Below are 17,356 nucleotides of genomic sequence, written 5' to 3'. Positions count from 1 at the left end.
GTACCAAAAAGAAGAAGCCTTTAGCAGGCTACAAGGAGATAGAAGGATAGTGCTGGACAGACAGTTGAGCAGCCACCAGAGCAAAGAGAAGTGGGGGTTGCTCCTGCTCTTCGGTGTCTTGCTTACCAGTTCACCACCTTTATCAGCCTAAGAGAAGTCCTTGTGGGGAATTTCCTGTCATTTTTTTTTTTTTCAATAAACTACTTAAAAAAAAGTTCCGCATGGTAGATGCTGGCTGTTTGCTCTGTGAGAAGATGCCACATCTGAGGTTATGCTTCCCTTCCTTTTATTTTCTTGTTCTTTTTTAGCCTTAGGTTAGGTGAGCTCTTCTGGCTATTGCTGTTCTGGGTTATGAGGTGGCTGGAGGAGGGAGTGGTTTTGGTATGTTTTGGGAACTTGCCTTCCTCACAACTGCTTCTTTCACTTAATCAGTCCCTGACAGAAAAATACTTGCCTTCTATGTTGATCTGTGTTTTAGAATTTGATTTTGTGAGTTTCCCATTTGTTTTGATCTGCTGTTTCATTTTATTTAATTTAAAATAAGAGAACAGGATTATACTGTGTCCTGCAAATTACTGATGCACTCTGGAAGGCTTCATCAGTGTGCGGTCGAATATATGCAAGTGTACAAACACCTGTGAGAAACAGAAACCTCTGTAAAAATAATTATATTGTTATTAAAACAATGTGATTGCATTTTGTTCTTTCTATCTTTATTTAAAATATCTCTGGGCTTTAGTCATGATTTTGTTTGGACAAGAGCTGAAACTGAGAGCGTGCAAGTATTAGTCCATGCAGCTTGTATATATTCAGGGGGTGGAAAAGGGTGAAATTGCGTACTGCCATTGCTTTTTAATATGGCTTATTATGGTACTCTTGCTGCCAGTTTGATCTTCCTTTTGGTATAGTTGGTATGACTTGGTATGACTTTAGTTTACATGAGGTGTGGGGTTTAATTTTTAAGAGTTCCACTGCTGTCATGGATGTGCGATGGACTGCTCTGTCCTTTGGTGGCAGAAATAGTTCACTAACTCTACCAGCATCTTCCATGGACTCTTGTGTGAAAATTGAAGATGCTTACCTTTCTATTAGTGTACTGAAACATTCTCTGGATGCTCTTTGAACTAAAACCTACTCGACTTTGTTTTCTCAAGGCAGTGTTGCCTGGTATCTGCCTCAGGGATGCTTCAGTAAAACATTGTGCAAGGCAAATGTATGTGCTGTAGTTCATGTATTTACAAAACATGGCTTGGTTTTTTATGTTTTAATTTGGTTTCTGCAAGGAAGTTGTAGCTTGATATCACAGTCCTGCAGAGCCTGCTTCCAAAGCAAGAGTATTTGAGACCTTTGCTTCCAGCTTGAAATCCATAAATCAATGGAAATGTAAGACACAAATGGCTCTCAGGAACGGTTCATTGTTGTGATTACACAGCAGGCAAAGAAGGGGCGATATGCAGTTATCTGGTATTTCTGCCTAAAGAAATTAAAAAAAAAAAAAAAACAGAAGAAAAAATAAATCCAAAATAAAGCAAACCCCAAAAGACCCCACAACTTGAGGAGTGTTGCCCGTCTTAGATGAGCTGAAACTTTGAACTGACTATATTTATGGCAGTTATCCTCCTGCAAGTATATTGGGAAGTAAGTAATTTTTCTTTTTCATAACTGTAATAGCTACTATTATTTTGGTATGTAAGCAGCAGCATTCTAGTCTTAAGTTGCCTATCATGTTTTTCCATCGTACTCGGATTAATATCCTAATGGTTTATTCCATACAGAGCTTCTTTAATTCTTCCAGAAGTAATCAAACATTGTTCACTGCACTGAATGAAGACAAAGTGGTTCTGTTCCTACATTTGCTAGGCATAGACACAAATGGACATGCTCATCGGCCATACTCAAGGTATTTGAGAGATTAAGCTGATATTTCTTGGTAGTTTTAAATGCATTCACTAATTTTGTAACAGTGCTACTTGTCAAGCTTGAAACAAAACTTGCGTTTCTACAGTAGATTATGTATGTCATCATAATTACTTATCTTCTGAATTTTCTGCAGATTTTTTTGGTTTTAAGGTCTCCTCTGTAGAAGTGACAGATGTTTGCTATATACAATGTGTTTGGTTATACTCTTCTACTCCAGTCTCATTTTTAGCTGGTTGTCAACACATGATCTAAAGTATATGTAGGAAATTGAAGTTTTAAGTATAAAATGGAAACAATTCTCTGATTCGTCATGACTGAAATGGTATGGTTGAATTTAGAAGCCACAGTAGTTCAGAAATAATGGCTGCAAGTTTCAGCATTATATTTTAGCTTTCCTTAGGACACTTAATTGAAGAGAAGGCATTAGAGTAACAGTAGTCAACTATTCGAATTTTAAGTGTGTTATTTGAGAACTTTCATCTCCTCATGTACTTTGAACGTAGGATATTATGTCTTTCTCTTGATCCTTGCATACTATCAAAATACTCGCTCTGATTTTCTGCATCATTCCAAATTTTGTATACTGTATGTCTCATGTTATTTTTATGGTTTTTTGAAGATAGAGATTTAAAACTGACTTTAGCAACAGCAACAATTACAAAATTAATTGGCTGAAAGTTCATCATGTCATCTTTTCTAAAAGTATACAAGTATTTGGTTTAACCTCTGTTCCACAAAACTCTAGGATCTGTGCTGATCAGTGAGTCATCTCCAAACAGTCCTTTCTTGGTGAGATCTTTCTTTGTTATTTGGTTACTGGCTTACAGTAATTTTTGAAACTTAGAGTTTATGGTGTTTGGTTATTTACAGAATTTTGGCATTCTCCTTAACTCACCTGATAACTGTGGGTGATTAAATTATAGTCTTCAATCAAGGACAGATCAGATCTGAAATGTAAATAAACACCGGTTTGAGACTGTAGTTTCAGAAACCTTCAGACTGTGCTGTGCCCATTTAGTATCTCATGCAAGACCTGGAGGGGGAGAGATTTTACATCTAGGATAAGTTTTGATAGCTTGAAGTTCTAGAAGGGTAACGCTGTCTGTAGCCGAAGGCTGGGCATCATGACCATTGATGACTTTATACCAAGTGTGAGGGCCACCTGGAATCTAATAACCTGTTCTATTTTTCTAGGGAATACAAGGAGAATATCAAAAAGGTTGATGAGGGTATAAAAGAAATTGCTTCAGTGATTGAAAACTTCTATGGAAATGATGGAAAAACTGCATTTATTTTAACTTCTGACCATGGAATGACAGACTGGGGTGAGTCTTTTCATGGTCAGCTGAGCTTATGGATGAGTATCTGTACTGCAATTAGAGCTCTGTCTTGTTAGAAGATTTGGAGTCTCTGCTTTGATTTGATATCCTAAGTGTTGCTTGTGTACGAAACCCATGCGAATTAGGAAATGGTTACTTGGCTGCAGGGGTAGGAATTAATAGAATAAAGCTTAACTCCCTTAGTGGCTGCTAGTAGGGAGAAAAAGGCCTGAATAACACTTCTTCCCTGCAGAAATCTGCCCTGAGCAGGGGGACATTGTGTTATTTGGTTCTCACCAGGAAAGCTGTTGCAGCCCATGTGGGATACAAATAATTACCACTTTGCTCTTGAAGCACCTGGGAAAAGTGATAAACTTCTCTGGGAGCTGCTAACAAACATTTTTTGAGGGGTATTTTTGCTTGCTTTGGATGGGACAGCTGTATCTGCCTTAAAGTATTCAAGTCTCAGTAAAATGAGCTGGTGGCTCAGCTAAATTGAAAGTTCTCAAAAAATTGCACTTTCCTCCTGCAGCAGAAAGAAAATACTGATGCCTGATGGATGGCATCCTCCAGGAGGATGGAGGAGGTGCTCTGTCCATCTGCTCCTTTCCCAAGCATGGCAAAGAAGAGTGCTTGTTGCTGCTTTTGAGCCCAGAGAATGCCTTCCAAGGAATCTCTGAACTTCAGAAATCTTATTCCCAAACCAGTGTGTTCTTAAGCTTAGGGCTGTTTCAGGAAAGCAAAGCTGGCTCTTCAGATCTGTCACAGTGATTGTTGTACACCCTCAATGCTATTCCCAGTTTCACACCCAGTTCTGTTCTGTTTTGGTGTTTTTTTAAAAATAAAACTATCCTTAAAACTAGGAGATATTCTCTTCCTTCATAAATATTAAAATATGTATACATACACACAGAGGGAAGAGGGTGTGTCTATATACATGTGAGGAAAATATGTAATCTTGTAGAGCATATGGTGACTGGCATAGTTTGTGTAATGATGTTGTTCCCTTTAAGAGTGGCTTATCTCACTGCTGTGATATCTCACCCTCTGAGTTCAGTGACCAATGTTTCTTTCAAGCTTGTGTGGCTTCTGCTTCAATGCAGCTGCTGTTGAGATGTCATAGTTTTAAAGTTTCCTCCTTTTGGTGGCTGATATGTTAATCTGGAGGGAATTAATTTCTCCACAGAAGAGAGTAATGTTTTATCAATTTTGAAGGAGTATGCTACAAGACTTTAGAACCTTAAAAATGAACTTGTGTCACTGGGGAAAGGATGACAGTTGCAATACATATTGCCTTCTGGTTTTGAAATTGAAGTCTAATCCTTATTTGTGGACCAGAGATCAGTTCTATGTGATTTTTATGGGCACGTGCCTAATTTTACTCAAATCGGTCATCCTTCATTTCTGCGGGATGCTCAGGATAGGTAAATGCATGTATTTCAAGCAGGTAACTCCTCTACACCTTGAGGTTTTCAAATAGTTTGTCTTTAATGTCTGTATGTTAAACGTTTGTGCTTTTTAGTATACAAGGTTATATCTTCAGAAGCTCGACTTAAGCAGTAGTGGTATCTCAACTTGCAACTTGAATTTAGCCTTTATTGTTAGTGGCACAAAAATAAGGTATGAAGCTGGAATAGGTTGTCTGTAACAGGATTTTAATATATATACCGTAACAAGAACTTAGTACAAATGGAATCATAGAATCACCAGGTTGGAAAGGACCCACTGGATCATCGAGTCCAACCATTCCTAACAATCCCTTAAACCATGTCCCTAAGCACTTCATCCACCCGTTCCTTAAACACTTCCAGGGAAGGCGACTCGACCACCTCCCTGGGCAGCCTGTTCCAGTGCCCGATGACTCTTTCTGTGAAGAGTTTTTTTCTGATATCCAGCCTGAACCTCCCCTGGCAGAGCTTGATGCCATTCCCCCTTGTCCTGTCCTCAGTCACTTGGGAGAAGAGGCCAGCTCCCTCCTCTCTACAACCTCCTTTCAGGTAGTTGTAGAGAGCAATAAGGTCTCCCCTCAGCCTCCTCTCTCCAGGCTAAACAATCCCAGCTCACTCAGCCGCTCCTCATAAGACTTGTTCTCCAGCCCCCTCAGCAGCTTCGTTGCTCTTCTCTGGACACGCTCCAGAGCCTCAACATCCTTCTTGTGGTGAGGGGCCCAGAACTGACCACAGTACTCAAGGTGCGGTCTCACCAGTGCCGAGTACAGAGGGAGAATCACCTCCCTGGACCTGCTGGTCACGCCGTTTCCGATACATGTGTGTGGATATATGGATTTTGCTTGGTTTTGCAGCACATGTCTTAAAGTTTACATTTTTCTTGATTTCATTTGTCTTAGGATCCCATGGAGCTGGTCATCCCTCAGAAACTCTAACACCACTGATTGTTTGGGGTGCTGGGGTGAATTCTCCACAGAAAGTCACATCCCAGTCCTTTAAAGACAATTTTTTGAAAGGTAAGTAAAATATGAAACTTAAATGAAAGAATTTGATGAAAAGGGAGGTGTTTAAACATCACACCTGTTGATCTTCACTGACTTCTGTTCCATTACATTGAATATGTCTTATGTTGTCTGGTGTGGACAGGGTATGCCTGTGGAGGATATTGCAAAATCGGGTAGATAATATCAAGTGTCGGTTTTGTTTTCAAATCATGGAATTGAAGATTTCATCAGTTTGTGTACAGGAGGCTATTCACATTCCTAAAACTTAGTTCCAGAGGAGACTTAATTCTTTGGAAGACTCCCAGAGGTTAAAAGCTATTTGTACAGAAACACGATAAGTTGACATGTACTAAGACTCTTTTCTGGCTTCACAGTACAACCCTGGGGACATTCTAGGACTGTCTTGTCTCACTTGCGTTCTTGTGGCTGTTGTGGAAATGCAAACAGTCTTTCTCAATGAAAAACTGACTCTACTGTTATTTTTCCCATTCGTGATTTATTTAAGAAGTGTACATTTAAAAAAAAAATATTGTAATATCTCAAATATATAGTTTAATAAATAATGGCTTACTGAAATATCAGTGGATTTCTCAAACCATGTGTGGTTAAACTGTGCAAGCTTTTCCTCTTTCACATGCCCCATTCTTGTAGCCTGTTCTCTTTCTTAAGATGCCTTGAATCTCTCAGGTTGTTGCGCAGGATCAATGAGGTAATGACTTTCTGTTTTATTGGATTGTTTGTCAAGCTACATTAGAGAAGAGAAAATAGGTAAAAATTACTTCAGCCCAGAGGTTTTACCCTCCCCCCTGCTCTTCAGAAGGTATTTGATGACAGATTAAACAAGGAGAACTTTTCAGATTTAGACCATGCTAACATTTCACATTTTGTGATTCACTGCTGCTATAAAACTATGACATCTCTGATAAAACTGAAAATTAGTTGTAGAAAAAAAAAAATGGAAAACAGAGTAAAACCGACTGATTTTGGTACCTGTGATGGCTGATTTTCTAGACTTCTAAGGACACTTTATGTCTCTAAGGGTTAGTCTGAGGTAGTTGGCTTTTACAGCTGTCAGTTTCCGTGATTCTCAGCAGCGTTAGCACAAACCTCAGTGTTTGACTTCAAGTGGTGATGAAAGTGGTCTAAGAGTATTTCCAAAAAGATGAGCATTGAGTTGACTTTGAAATACACAATAGGGAAAGCTTTTTGGCTGTTATCTGTTAGGAAAAGTGTATTTTCTTACAAGGAGGGAATGTGTCTGCACCCTGCTGTGCCTGCTTGATATTTTCTTCTGATGGTTTAAAAAAACAAACAAACCAACAACCAGACAAAAACCCAAATGCCCCAAAGCAAACATCAGAAACTCCTCCCCTTGTTCTGGACTTGCTCTGATCCTTTCCAGCTGTGAAGCACGTTGTTGGTTTGTTTAGACTCTATCTTTACAGGTTCTTAATTGCCAGACGTGATCTTTATTGAAGATTTGAGTCTCTCTGTGAGTATCTTGAGAATTTGAATCTCTATTTGAGTAATAAATATCTTCTTAAAAAGTGATGTTTCTCTCTATGGTAGTACAGCATAGCGTCTAGTAGGTTATGTAACTTAGAAGTAAAGAAAAAATTTTTGTTGAAATGGAACTTGATACTTCTGCAGGTAAGTACAGTTCAGCTACTCTGGTAATTTACTCTCCTGGATATTTTCACAAAGCTAACTTACAAAAGGAAAGATGTTTAAAAGAGGTTTCTTGAAAAGTTCTTTGAGTTTTCCTCTCCTGCTCTGTGCAAATGAAGCTGAGACTATGTGCAGGAGAGGAGAGCGTTTTCAAGACCACTGTGTCACCAGTGGCTGTGAGTATTTGACTTAGATTTGCGACTGCATTGTACCAGTGTTCAAGTTCTTGCATCTATTGACAATCCTTCCTAATTTCTCTGATTTAAGAGTTTGTGGAAAGAGCAGGTTATTTCTAATGCTGACAGATTTCTTATGCTCTGTTCAGTTCAAGCAGGCTGTAGGCAGCTTAGTGAATCGTCTCTCTTCTCATCACTGCCATCAAGGGTCAATACCCCCAAAGGCACTGCCAACAGGCAGGACATAGTCTGTCCAATTTGTCATGGAAAGATTAACGTGCTCCTTGGATGGTTGGAAGAGCACAGTGTCTGCTCTGGCATGACAGCCTTCTCCTCATCAGTCCCTTTACCTGTGGTCTGTCTTCCCTCAGGCCTGGCCATGCAGTCATCTTGGAAAGATTTGTGATGGCAGCCTTGCATCCTGTGGGCAATGTGTAGTATTGCCCATCTGGCTGTTAGCTTGACCCTTCTTCAGAATGAAAGAGAACACAGAGCTGCGCTTGGGCTCCTCAGCGCAGGCCCCGTTGGGTGACCTTGGGGCTTAAATCCAGAGAAGCTTTTAAGAGAAAGCAAGGCCTTCTGCAGCAGAAGGACATGGTTTGGTTGTTTTCATCTATACACACCCCTGTTTTGGAGGGGGCTCATCCTGCTTTGCCATGGGTGTGGGAACTTTGTGTATTCCTTCACTGGTTTTGCTTCTGGGATATTTTATGTGAGATTTTCTTTGGTGCATGTCACCTCAAGCCTCTTCTTGAACCACCACTTGCCTCTGTTTACTCTGGGTTGTTTCATCTAGCTGCCTAGCATGCTGCAGTAAAAGCAGGGCAAGATAAGGAAAAAAACATTGTCAAGCAGGCGGAAAACCTGTGTTAAGCACTTTATGGGAGACCAAGACAGTGAGCCGGAATTGTAAACCAGCATGGGCTGCTCGTACACCTCAGACCCCTCACTTCTGGGGGTACAACCCAGACTGGCCAGTCTGCAGGTGTGTCTCAGCCCTTGGAGGCTCCTGGGCTCGGTGTCTTACAGCTCCTGGTTCAACTCTGTGCGTTTTGGGAATATCTCAGTTGGAGAAATGGAGATGTAAAAGCTTCTGACAAAGCCAAGTCTTTCTTTAGCGGAGCTATAGTTTCTTTCTTCCTACCTGAAGCACATTGTTTGCATATAGACCGTTTTCCAACACTTTTAGTTGGAAAGTGCTATTTAAAGGAAACTGAACAATGCATTTGTGCAATAAGAATATGGATGAGAGTCTGTATGTCTAGAAATATAAACCCATTTCCTTTTCTGGGAAGCAAAAGGAAGCAAACGTTCATTTTGGTGTGAATTTCATGAGTAACGTGGATAATACTTCCCCTGTGTTGCTATGGGAACTTGCTGTTACTGTATGTCTTGCTGCTGTTAAGGTACATGGCTGCTCTTCAGGGAGCTTTTGGGACCAAGCAGCAGTGTACTCAGCCCCCTGAAGCTAGCAGTGGTATGAACTAAATGCTGAAAATAAGGTCGGTACATGCAATGCTGCACATGTAGGTGTTTCCTGTCTTGGGCTGTTTGTAGCTGAGGCAGGTTTGAGTCTGGCACAGACAAGGTGTATTGAAAGATGGAGAAAGGGTGGCATGATCTAGGTTTTGAATGCCTGTTTGGGGAAAATAAATAAGGTAGACCCAGAACTTAGAGTGATAGTTTACCTGTCTTCTTCATGAAGCCTGTTTCTGGTGCGTTTAAACTTCTATTTCATGTAAATCCCAAGGATAATTTTGGGCAATGTGGTTACACCACCAATGTCCCCGATGTGGTAGGTTGATTCCTGCTTCTGTCTGTGCTGTTTCTGCGGTGTCATTTCAGCAAGCGATGTTAGCAGGGTGGCAAGTGGACTGTTTAGCTTTTTCTGTGTACTGAGAAAGGTGGCCGTGTCCCTGCTTTTAACATTAAGTTTGGCTCCCAGGCTGAGGGTAAGTGTCCCTGGCATCTTTACTGCTGTACTTAAGATCTGTCCTAGGTAGGTTGTTGACAATATTTTAAGTACTGTATCAGTAGATCTGTTTCAGCCCTGTGTTTGTTGAGCCCCACATGTTTTCCTGTGTATCTGATTTTTTTTAAGCTTCAATTAAAAAAAAAAAAAAAAAAAGGCTGTGTTGTCTTTTCTTTGTGTTTTGGGGCTTTTTTTTGATTGGATTTTTTTCTTGCTGGTATTATTGTTGTGTGTAGTGGGGCAGCAAATTTGAACATTAGGAAAAGACGACATGAAAAAATAAAACCCAACACCTGCTAAACTCTTTCTAAATAACTCTCCATCCAGCAAGAAAAGAGGCAATTTTCTCTTTATTTCCGTAGAGGCTAATAGGGATGAAGAGAATATGGTTTTGAACCAGCTTTTTGTATGATGTACCATGGCTTTAGGGGCTTTTATGTTTGGCTTTTGTCTCTGCCTTCATTGTAGTTCTTCTGATTGCAAAATCGTTGAACTTTTCCCTTGAGCTTGCTCTTGGCCATTATTGCTCATGGCAGACATGAGGTATGTTTTTACCATTCTGTACTGGTATACTGGGGATCTTGGGTTAACCTTTTAAAAACCAATTGAAGAGACTTAAACAGCCCTTCTCTTAAACCTGAGTGTGAGTCTTTCAATTGGCGCAGGAGGTAATATATTGCTTTCTATACTGTGTTAAAAAAAAATAAAAATCTTGGACTTTCTTCAAGTGGTCTAGGTCACAATTGCAGGTAGTGATTTATCCTGACAGATAAAAGAAAATGTGAACTGAAATGAATGCATTTCATTGTTTCTTCCTGTTGAGTTCCATCTGCAACTCTTCTAGAGCTAGCATCTTAAAGTGAAATTATGATTTTCTTTAGTAACAGCACTTTACAGATAATGGCAGCAAGACATTAAATGTCAACTCAATTATCCTTTTCAAATCTCTGTAGATTAGCTGTTCATGTACTCTTTTATTTCTTGCAGAATGGAAACTGGAGGACTTGAAGAGGCTGGATGTCAATCAGGTATTAAATAGGTCATAAATTTTCACCTTAAATTATGAGTTTTGTGTGGTTTAAACTAATTGATGGAACTTGAAAAAATGATCACACTGGCGTAGCATTTCCCTGGAATGTGTTACTTATTTGTTAGAGTTACAGGAATTTCACCCATACTGAACATAACATGAAAAAGTTTAAATTGCTTGCTAACACGTGGCAGCTATATACAACTTCCCTCCTGAATATGCATTATCACACCATGTTTAGTTATGTGATCATTTGCCATTGTAGAAAGAGTGAAGTACAATATGACATGAACTCCTTGGAAACTCAGTGCCTTTTCTGGAAGTAACTTGAATAGCAACTTCTGCGTTCTCAGTGTGGGATTTGTTTTTGTGAACTGCTAGGAGTAGCTTGTGATGCTTTCCTTCTACTCTCTATTTTGAAAATGTTCTGGAACTGAACTTAGACCTCCTCAGTATCTCCTATGAAGCTGCCCAGCTAAACACAAAAAAGCATGGTCTGATGACCGTGTTTCACAAGTTTGTGAGTACCTGCTGTATGGTTTTTGCTGCACTTAAGTTAGCTGTGTCCATGTTTAGTGTAGTTTTTCAATGTGATCTATTTCAATATCTGTATTTTGTCACTTTTTCTAGAAGTCGCTGCCATTATTGAATCAAAACAATTCTTGCTATACTGTTAAATCGTAGGTTTTTTCAACAGGGTCTGTGATTATGGCCCAGCCACTTAGCATTTTAGACCATTCGTACTGTGAAAGAAGGAAAAATGTTGGACAACTTAACCCTTGGTAGTAAATCACCCAAGCTTTTTTAAATCATGATAATAAAGGATGTACATGTGTGCACTTGAAGCTTATTTGCTTCTTACTTTCTATCATCCTCTGAAACCCTGTATGAGAGTAACAGACTCCAAAATGGCTCAAACAAAGGAAAGAAGCTTGTGCTAGAAGGTTGAAGTTGGGAATTTTCTGGATCAGGTGCTTCCAGCAAAGCCCTTGTACAAAATTAGAGATTAATTTTTCCTCTCAAAGTTGGTAGGAGTTATGGAGATGTTATTTTGAGACCCTATAGGAGAGTCTCAAGTATTGCTTTGTTCTGGTTTATGGAGTCCCCAAAGACAGAGCTTTTGTCCTGTAGTATATGTGGGACTACGGGTAAAAATAGCAAACTAGACTTCTTCTTACTATTACACTACATGTAATTTGTCCTCTACAAATAATGGTTTGGAGTCTCCATCTGCACAGTACACCTGAGGCTGGAGCAGTCCCTGTGGTTTTGCTCTAATGTCTTCAGATTTATGCTGGAAAAAAGTAAGAAGGTATTGATACCATTTTATGAGAAGCCCTGATGTAGATTGAGGGGCCTTCCTGAGGGCTGAGGGCGTACTGGGATATGGGTAAAAGTGCATAATCCCCCTCTGAAGAGGAGAAGGTGAGTAATTGGCACCGTGGAAACAAGGGATAAGAAGTGCTGTGAAAAGGAGTATATTCAGTGTACTGCTTAGAACTGTAAATATGAAATTAGTTCTTTCTGTGGTATAAATAGTCTTAAAGAATGGTATGCCTCTGAGTACAGTCAAGCATGTACTGAAATCTTGTGAATAAATACTGTGGGGTTTTATATCTGCTTTTTAAACTAAATGCTTTTTTGATGTTTTATCAGTAGTGGAGCCTCACATTTTGGATCTAATCATGCCATGATGACTACTGGAAAATAAAAAAAAAATTATAACGGAGTTTTGTGTGTCGTAGCTTCATAGTATTATTCGGTTTACTTTTGCAGATGCAGATAGGTTAAAATTAAACTGAATTTATTAGCTCCAAAGGCTGGAACTATCTTAAAATGGCATTGCTTCTTTTTGCACAGGCTGATATTGCGCCACTGATGGCTTCCCTTATTGGTGTGCCTTTCCCTCTGAATTCTGTGGTAAGAAGTACAAACATTTTTCCATATTATAGAAGTCGGCTTGTGAAGAGGTGTTAGGGACAAGACCTGAGGCTTATGAAGGGAAAGGTTATAAATTTGGAACACTGCTATAGGTTGCGGAGACTGCTTGTAGTTTTAGCTTTGTACGTATGTCTTCAGTTTGGAGCATAAACTCAATGATTTTATATATTATACAGTGCTGCCAATTGGAAAGGCAGCTGATCTTTCTGCAATCTGCTTCTTTATACTCTTGAGCTATGTAAAACCTTTTTGTCACTTTGTTTTTTAGGGATGATAAAAATGCAATGTGGTTTGAATAACACTTGATTTTGATTGTAAAAGCTGAGCCTGTAAATAAGCTGTTTCCTGCAATTTAATGTTTAATTATTTCTTGTTTAAACTAGTGTACTTTCTTCGGATGGCATCTTGTGCCGTCAGTGAGTGAATAGTGAGTGCCCTCACTGTGAGATGGCTTTTTCTTTCAATTTCATTTGTATGTTTTTACATAGGTCCGTAGGCTGTCTCATAAATACCTAATTGATAATTAGCATTACATTAGTGTGATTTCATGCTGCTTTTTTCATTTTTAAAACACTTACTTACAATGCATTTTCTAAAATAATCCTTCTGGAGTCTCTACCCCAAATTATGTTCCCCTGTCCTGCACTCACTGCTGGTTGTGCAAGGGAAACTGCCCAGCTTGGGGTGGCATGGAGCTGCTTGCTTTCCTATCAAAAGTGCCAGATGAGGCTTTGGATGGAAGACTGCTAGGTATTTCAGAAGTAGCTTCTGATTAAAAGTTGAGGTTGTATTACTACGTAGTATATACTTTAATAATGACTTCTGTTATTTATCTGGGAGCTGGGCAAGTATGAACAGTCTCTGTAATATTGAAGAATTATGCAAGAAGAATATTTTCAAAAGGAGTTGCAGTAGTTATTTCAGCAGTAATTTGAAGTATTGTTACTGCTCATTTGACCTGCCATTCAGTTAGAGAAATTTCTATTCCTTAGTTTAATTTTTTTTATGTATATATGCATTTTTCTTCCACAGGGAACTCTGCCTCTTGAATATCTGAACAACAGTGCTCATTTCAAAGCAGAGAGCATATTTACCAATGCTGTTCAGATTCTTGAGCAATTTAAGGTAACTAAACATACGGTAAAGAAAAATGTTTCTTTGATTAGTAGTTGTTGCTGGGTGTAAAATAATTATACTAGGGCATGTGCTTTATATAGTACGCTGTAATTCAAAGAACTGAAATTGAATGCACGTACTGAGTGATGTTGATTGACTAGCCGTGAGCCATATCTGAAGGAGTTTGAAAGACTTTTTTGTAAGGAGGAGTAACTTTTTTCTTGGGTGTTAACATAAATGCCCATGTTTACTGATGTTAATGTAAACCTACTTGCAGTGTGTAGGCAGAAGCTGAGTGCTGCTAACTGAAAAGTGAAATATTGCTTTTGCAAAAGGGGCTAGGAGACAAGGCTCTAAGTCAGGATTAGTATACAAAGAGATCAAAAAGGTAACAGGCACCTGTCCATTAAAGAAATTAAATTAGTGTCCTAATTAAGTTTCAGGTAATGCTGATGTATCTGTTGTTTTGCTTTGCAAGTGTTCATCTCTGGCTTCTCTGCCTTGATTCACCTAATATCAGATATTATCATATTATGAAAACACATATGTGGTCCAAACAAAAAGAAAAAAAGGTTCTCTTTCACTAGATGGTGGAATAAGAAGCAGTTCCAAATCCCCAAATCACAGTTTTGGCAAGACATAGAAATGCTCTGAGGGAAAGCCATCCTCTCCACAGACAGGAAGCTGAACCACGCAAGAACTGTTGCCCTGTCAGGAAATCTGTGTGATGGTGGTGGAACAAGGGACTAGCATGAGATCACCTGCGAGAGATTAATACCAACCTTTTGCCCCTTGAATGCCTGGTTCCCAAATGTAGTTTGTGTGGCTACTAGGTTGGCAGTGTCAGCAGCAGTCACTTTCAAATTGGTGGTGGAAAGCTGGTATGTAGAAGGGAAAGTGTCTGGTGGGTTGGACATGAAGTTGGAAGCATGCTGATTTAACCTCCCCAGTAGGAAGACTTCTGATCTAAGAATAAGGATGTGACTCAGGTCTCTTTCAGTCAATTAGTGGTTTGGGTATTATTTAAAGAAAGAAAAAGTTCTGGTTCTCCTTTTCCTTAAGTTTATTTTTATTCTGTCATTTTGTAGTGCTAGATTGTCTGTTTTCTTGTTGCCTGGCTTGTTTCTAGAGAATTGTGTGTGAATTTCCTTTGCATTTCTCTGTTGAAGCTGAAGTAGCACACTGGCTTAGACATGCCAAATGGGTTCTTACTTCTCTTGTGATGGGCTGACCTGAACATAATTTGTACTCCTTGGACAGGATGTCACTTTAGACGGATAGGATGAGACATGTGGGTTGCTGTTTCAAGCTGTCAGGTTTCGGGAGCAGAGCGGTTAGAAAGTTCCTATCTGTGCTTTACGCTGGTAGTCAAACTCGAGTCAGGTTGCTGCAGGAGAATTTTTTTTTTTCCAAGGGCCTTGGGCAAAGCAGCTTCGATGGCATCGAAACCTTCTATTTTTATGCATGTGCAGGTTAATCAATCTAACAGCATTGCTTCAGCAGTGTTGCTGCAGTGTACTAGTTCTCATCTGGCGTCAAGAGAGGTTGTCACTGAAGTCTGATAGCATTTGTAGCTGTATCCTCCCTTTATCCTGCAAACTGTAGAAGTCCTCCTATGAAAGTCGATGGCTGGGGAGTGGTGCATTTTCCTCCTTGAGAGCTGTTCTGGGCTTCCAAGAACTCAGAGGATTTACACGTACAAGAGTGTAACACCCAGTTTCCTGGGCAATGTATTGACAGTGTAATTTCATTCCTTTTCCAAAGTCATAGAAGTCTTCTGCAATTTGTAGTTTATCCTAATACAGTTTTTAGTCTTGTTGCAACTTGCATATAATGGTTTAATGCTTTTTTTATGCAGGTTAAGATGAGTCAGAAAAAGGAAACTACACTGTCATTTCTGTTCACACCGTTCAAGTAAGTGTCTGTAAAAACTATATATATCTTACCTGATTGTTTTTCTTATAATTTTGGTATTTCAGTGAGATACAACCTAAGTTCAGTCTCTTCAGTCTTTTCTGAAATGATAGTGTTTATCTGACTACGAAACTTTGCACTAGAATTCTATGCAATTAAATCCTATTTAAAAGTTCTAGTTTTCAAAATAATGTATTCCTTACATTTAGTTTTCTTTTAAGGGTTGTTTGTCTAAGCTTTTTGACAATATAGCTATATATAGACTTCACAGTAATTTTCACTGAATTTTTTATTTTTTTGCTGTGATCTTTAGCATTCCTTGGGAGATGTAAGTGTCTGTAGGGTCAGGAAATATAATCTGTTCTTGCTCATATGTATGTAAAAGTTGAACTGAAAATTGTTTCTTCTGTGATTTAAATTATAATGAAAACTAAACAAAATGCCTTGCATCCAGAAAAGAAGCTCAAAATCTTTAGGATTTGTGATGCCTGGTGTTTCCAGGGCTGTGAAGAAATCTCTGTAGTGATTTGAGTATCTGCGAGCTCTGTGTTTTAGTGTGAGTAGTTACTGACCTGCTCACCCTCCAGTCTTACTCAATTAAAGCTGCTTTTTCAGTTTTCTTTTCCCTCTAAAGGCTTTTGCAAGCTTCGCTATGGGTGCATGTCATAATGTTCAGTTCTCCTTTCAGTTTGTGGAGTGCTCGAAAAACACTTTGTAACTGAGAGCAGCTGTTTTCCTTTGGGAAATAAAACTGATGTTAATTAAGATCTTTAAATCACGGCAGCAGTAAAAAATACTTGAATCTCTTCCTGTGAAGTACATTTAATCACTAAAAAAGATTGGTTTTTTCTGAACAGAGATTTACTGTGCTATTTTATACCAGTAGCTTCCTCAAACAGAAAGGCTGAAAATCTGAGACACAAGTTGAGTCAGTCTTGAGCACGTAATGAATGTTTTAGATCAAATTCTGATTAAGAATGACAGGTGCATTATCAAAGAATTTACTGATCTGCATGGAACAAAAATGCTGTATGGAAAGGGTGGCCAGTCATCTTTGATTCTGAGGAAAAGCTTATTAGTTTGATTTCACAGCTCTTGTTTAAATTTTACCTTTCCCCAAGAAATAAGATTGAGTCTGTAAAACAGGATGTGTTTTTCTAAATGCTAAATTTATCTTTAAAGGAATTAAGTGTTATTGATTGAACACCAATTTATTTTTAAGCAGATGAGTAGCTTCCTAGTGCCCCAGTTTGCAGGAACTGAAGAAAAACCTGACATAGTTTTAGACATGACCTGATTACAGGTCTATCCCCACCTTCACATGGAAGTAACTGACTGTGTGTGAGCAGTGAACACAAGTCTGAGCTTCAGCTACAGGTCATGATCTGATGCATTAGTGTAAGGCAGCTCTCATCAGTTCTTCCAATAATATTTGTTTGAATCAGTGTGAGATACTAAGGGGAAGATGCATGTCCTCTTCTGCTGGTTTTACTGTGACACTGGGTTTTTTTGTGTTATGTGAAAGAGTACAGAAGGGTACAGTTACTCTACCTTTTTCGGTAGATGTTAAAAAAGGCAAAGTTAGATATAGCTTACACTTGTGTCTGGAGCAAGAGATCTCTTGGTATACAGTGCTAAGTTGCAGAGTAATTGGTAGTGGTATGGAGATGGCATTTCTGCACAGCGATGTGCTATTTGGAATTGTAAGCACAAGTTTAATGGCAGGTTTGCCCACTAATTTGTGTTAAACTATCATTGGCCTTGTCCACTGCTGCAGTTGACCACAGTTCTGTGCTTGATTCTATTAGGCACTACTGACCTATCATACAAACAGAAATAGCTTCTTCC

At 39.1% G+C, this 17,356-nt stretch overlaps 1 protein-coding gene across 7 annotated transcripts in view; it reads left to right on the top strand.

The window, feature by feature from the left end:
• The window catches only part of PIGN (phosphatidylinositol glycan anchor biosynthesis class N), a 107,131-nt gene that overhangs the window by 31,794 nt on the left and 57,981 nt on the right, over positions 1-17,356 (top strand). For all 7 annotated transcript variants that reach the window (XR_008448477.1, XR_008448478.1, XM_009569411.2 and 4 more), the window contains exons 6-12: positions 1,776-1,900; positions 3,115-3,245; positions 5,587-5,703; positions 10,495-10,535; positions 12,398-12,457; positions 13,511-13,603; positions 15,453-15,508. Coding sequence is in view for 5 of the 7 variants with exons in the window: in XM_009569411.2 (XP_009567706.2) it covers positions 1,776-1,900; positions 3,115-3,245; positions 5,587-5,703; positions 10,495-10,535; positions 12,398-12,457; positions 13,511-13,603; positions 15,453-15,508 (623 nt within the window). In the remaining 2 variants the exon portion in view is untranslated. The remainder of the gene's footprint in view (positions 1-1,775; positions 1,901-3,114; positions 3,246-5,586; positions 5,704-10,494; positions 10,536-12,397; positions 12,458-13,510; positions 13,604-15,452; positions 15,509-17,356) is intronic.

This window comes from Cuculus canorus, chromosome 2, assembly GCF_017976375.1.
Source record: "Cuculus canorus isolate bCucCan1 chromosome 2, bCucCan1.pri, whole genome shotgun sequence".
NCBI lineage: Eukaryota > Metazoa > Chordata > Aves > Cuculiformes > Cuculidae > Cuculus > Cuculus canorus.
The sequence above is the reverse complement of the archived record's forward strand: the minus strand, read 5'-3'. Positions and strand labels throughout refer to the sequence as shown.